This window comes from Schistocerca cancellata, chromosome 2, assembly GCF_023864275.1.
Source record: "Schistocerca cancellata isolate TAMUIC-IGC-003103 chromosome 2, iqSchCanc2.1, whole genome shotgun sequence".
Lineage (NCBI taxonomy): Eukaryota > Metazoa > Arthropoda > Insecta > Orthoptera > Acrididae > Schistocerca > Schistocerca cancellata.
Window position 1 is genome coordinate 495,948,439 of NC_064627.1, and position 1,677 is coordinate 495,950,115.

Consider the following 1,677-nt stretch of genomic DNA (forward strand, 5'->3'; position numbering starts at 1 on the left):
AGTCAACCAAAGTCGTCCCCACTGAAAAACGTGTGCCGGCAATCGTCGGGCAAGTGATGGCAATCAGCACCTTCCTGATACTGCATGCCCCACCAGTGCTACATCGCGACTGCGCCAACCGACCAACTGCTACACATAAGCACGGAAACAGCACTAAAATAATTGGGCAGTCAAAATCACAAGCTACACACAATATCACAAACACTTGGACGTAGTACGCGACCAATGGTAAAAGCAGTGACTATGCAGTGATGAGGACGAACCACAAGTTGAGACACACACATACCCAATCCATAAACCAGGGGTGGGCAATTGTTTTGGTTTGGGGGCCACATTATAGACACAGAGGTTAGCAGAGGGCCACACCTTATAAACCTTTCACTTCTAAAGCCGTATATATACTGGCGGCATATATATATTCCAAAATTTTTATGAAAATGCAAGTTTTCTTTATTTCTAGTCACATATCACACACAGAGTTGCAATTTCGGGTGTAGCAGTGAAAGTGTTAAAATACATTGATTAGTTAGCTTCACATTTCGTAAAAGTTATCATAAAAATCATTAGATGTAAATGAAACAGCCAGAAGCAAAGGGTATAAGTATACTTCTTATAGTTTGGTAAGACTAAAGTCACTTGTACCTCTTTCGTTCTGACATCCTCAAATAAGATAGTTGTGTTCAATTTCATTTATTTTGCTAATTTAATATCATCTCCAAGTACATTAAATTTTAAAAGAAGTTTAATGCGATAATTGCATCCTATCACAATTTTGCACAATTTTTTTGAAATCAGGAGTCAGACTGCTAGTTGATATTCTCATGACAGCCTGCAAATTACTGTCTGTTAAACAGCTTCAGTATTTGCTCTTTTTGATTTTCAAGCAAGAAAAACTTTGTTCACAAATATACGTTGATCCAAATATGGAGAACATTTTGCCTGCAAATTTCTTGATAAATGGAAATTTTTCAGCTGACAAAGATTTATAAAAGTCAACTAAAGTTACAGCACTAAATATTTCTTTCAGTGCGTGAACTGCCTGCAAGTCCATCAGTTCAAGGTGCAGCTCCTGTGGTGCAGTGTCAATATCATTAAATTGAGGCTCAATTTTCTTAAAATCCTGAAATCTTGTAGTAAACTCAGCCTCTAAACTCTGCAGATAATTCCTAATCTTAGCTGAAACACTTCCAGGTACTTTCTGTTTCTCTAGTAAAGGGATATGACAAAATTGGCCATCATTTGCTTGCCTTGCAAACAGACCTAGTTTTGTTTTAAATGCTTTGGCATGTGTCCACATTTCATGAGCAAACAACCCCTTTCCCTGCAATGTCACATTCAGCTCGTTCAATTTTTCAAAAATATCAGCTGCAAACATCATCTCATATCTCCACTCTTCACAACCTAGTTTTGCAACAAAATCATGAGATATCTCCTTAGTACCCAGAAATAAAATAATTTCATCCTGTAATGCCCAGACTCTTTTTAATACTTTGCCCAAGCTCAACCACCTCACACTGTTATGTTACATTACATCTTCATGTTCTGCCCCAACCTCCTCAAGAAGAGATCTGAATTGTCTGTGATGGAGTGCCCTTGCTCTGATTGTGTTCACAACACCAACAACAGGCTCTACCACTTGCTTTAAGTCTAGTGCAGTCTTGCAGAGGTTTTCCTGAT

General features: G+C 38.3%; 1 protein-coding gene across 1 annotated transcript; it reads right to left on the reverse strand.

The window, feature by feature from the left end:
• Positions 1–856: 856 nt before the first annotated feature.
• Positions 857–1,378, reverse strand: LOC126155674 (general transcription factor II-I repeat domain-containing protein 2A-like). Its single transcript, XM_049916244.1, has one exon. It carries the CDS (start codon positions 1,376–1,378, stop codon positions 857–859), a length of 522 nt encoding a protein of 173 aa, XP_049772201.1.
• Positions 1,379–1,677: the final 299 nt, after the last annotated feature.